The sequence below is a fragment of the Mandrillus leucophaeus genome, unplaced genomic scaffold (genome assembly GCF_000951045.1).
Source record: "Mandrillus leucophaeus isolate KB7577 unplaced genomic scaffold, Mleu.le_1.0 Scaffold1108, whole genome shotgun sequence".
NCBI lineage: Eukaryota > Metazoa > Chordata > Mammalia > Primates > Cercopithecidae > Mandrillus > Mandrillus leucophaeus.
Genome location: NW_012099299.1, coordinates 489,989 through 492,145, shown reverse-complemented (window position 1 = coordinate 492,145; position 2,157 = coordinate 489,989). Strand labels below are relative to the sequence as shown.

General features: G+C 45.2%; 1 protein-coding gene across 1 annotated transcript in view; it reads left to right on the top strand.

Moving 5' to 3' along the window:
* The window catches only part of LOC105548687, a 34,305-nt gene that overhangs the window by 186 nt on the left and 31,962 nt on the right, over positions 1–2,157 (top strand). Inside the window, 1 exon segment of the mRNA XM_011992852.1 lies at positions 1,917–2,041. Within this exon segment, the coding sequence (XP_011848242.1) occupies positions 1,917–2,041 (125 nt within the window).

Below are 2,157 nucleotides of genomic sequence, written 5' to 3'. Positions count from 1 at the left end.
CGTGTCAGCCAGGATGGTCTCGATCTCCTGACCTCATGATCCACCCGTCTCGGCCTCCCAAAGTGCTGGGATTACAGGCTTGAGCCACCGCGCCCGGCTGAGAATAACATTTTTAAGCTTTTAGTGAGGCTGGAAATTGAAAAAAAAAATGTTTTAAAGAGAAATAAGCTTTCCTGTATTAGGCTGACTTATCCCAGAGGCAGCAATAAGCACAGCCCAGACCCAGGAAAAGTCTTAATAATATTATCTAATGTGCTTCTGAGACTCTTCCAGCACTCCCTCAACACAGGGAGAAGAAAAAGAATTTTTCCTTTGTTTTACGGTATGTGTTTATAGATTCTTGTTCTCTGTAACTAGTAACTTCAAGTATTCTGTTTTATCTAAGAAGTACAATGAAGGTAATGAGAAGCCTGAGCAGACCTGAACTACAGCGGTCTAGGCACCATAGTGAGTGTTATGAGATGTGTTAACAGTGCAAGGCTGTTTAGAGCAAAACCTAGATAACAGACATCTGGGTTGCATAGCAATGGTCATGTGCAATCCTGAGTTATGAACCTGTTACAATGTGACTGTCTTTGTCCTGCCTCTGTATCCCTGCTTTTGTGCTACTGTAAGCCTGCTTCAAGCTAGCCCACCCCACTTTGTGAAGCATGTATAAAAGTCAAGTGCTGTCTTTGTTCTGCACCCAGTCTTTGTTTGTTGAGTCTGCTGGGTCTGAGTGCACTCATTAATAAAGATATCCTCCTGTATATAGGACCTCTCTGGTCCTCCTGATTCCACAACATTGCAGCCAGGTTCATATCTCTAAAAGGCCAGCAAGTTCTGGTCAATTCCATAATGAAAATCCTTTAATAAGAGTTGGCAAACCTGACAATAAGAGACTCCATGTATAATGCCCTAGAGTTGGATTAGATGCACCGTAAGCTCTTGGGTGGTGGTTCCGAATAAGGCGGATTGTGCAGCAAATGCAAACACATGCATGGGACCCAGGCAGGAACAACAGCTTCCCTTTACAAAGTGGGTGGACCCTGGAGGGAGCCCTCACAGAGGTGGGCAGTGGTCGCCCTTGCTGACTGCACATTAGCCAGAGGGATAACCATGATTGGTCTTGCAGGGAAAGAGCACCACTGAGGTCACAGGTTATGAAAATATTTGTCATCCTCCAGCTGAGCAAGTCCATCTGCTTGCTTGTGGGTGTCAGCCTCATGGTGGATACACGCTGGGAGATGACAAGATGCACGTAAACCTCCTCTCACTAACTATCCACTACCACACACTCAAGACCAACCTGTGCTCCAGAAAGGAATATGTGCCTGTGGAAATAGACAGAGCTTAAGTATTTTGTTACCTTGTGAATATACTGTGCGAAACCACACATTTCAGGAAGATTAGCTCACAAATGTTTACCAAGTGACTGAAGGGCAGTGGTGGGTGAGGTGACGGGACAGCCTCAGGGATTCACATGAGGAGGGGTCCCTCCCTCATGCAGGCTTTTCCTCCAGCAACTGCACCAGGAACTCAAGAAGGATCGGGGAGAATTCTGAGAACACCCTACTGTGGAGCTGCCTAGAGAAGAAGAATACATACAAAAAAATAGAACTCTGAGTAATATATGGGTATTTGTTCACGAAAACTCTTTCTCTGAAAGCTTGTGAAGGTCTTGAAATGCCCCCGATTAGCTGAGGACAAACATTTAAACCCTACTTCCACAGGGAGTTCAAGCAGGTTGGATGTGTCCTTCTATGGATGATCGTCCCCACCTCCTTCCTCTTCCCAGTTAATCTTTGGCTCTCTGTGTAAACAGTTCTCATCAGCGGAATGTGCTTGATGAAGTGTTCAATTTTCTCATCTTCTATGTGGTCATGAATTTTCCTCATCTGAGGTTTAAAAACTCACCTGCATTCAGCACATGACAGCCTAAAATCTCTTGTGGGCAAAACAGCAACAAAGGCATCCACCAGGGTTGAACATCCCGTGTTGCTGACAGCGACCACCGGGGGTCAGCATCGTCTTCACAATCCTGTGTCAGAGCATCTCCTGAGTGATTTCAACAGCAACTCCCCAGGAGAATCAGCTGAAAACTACTTGTCCCATTTTCCATACAGATATAACCCCTTTATTTTCCTGAAGAAATAGAAAGAGCTGAATGCTGAATAC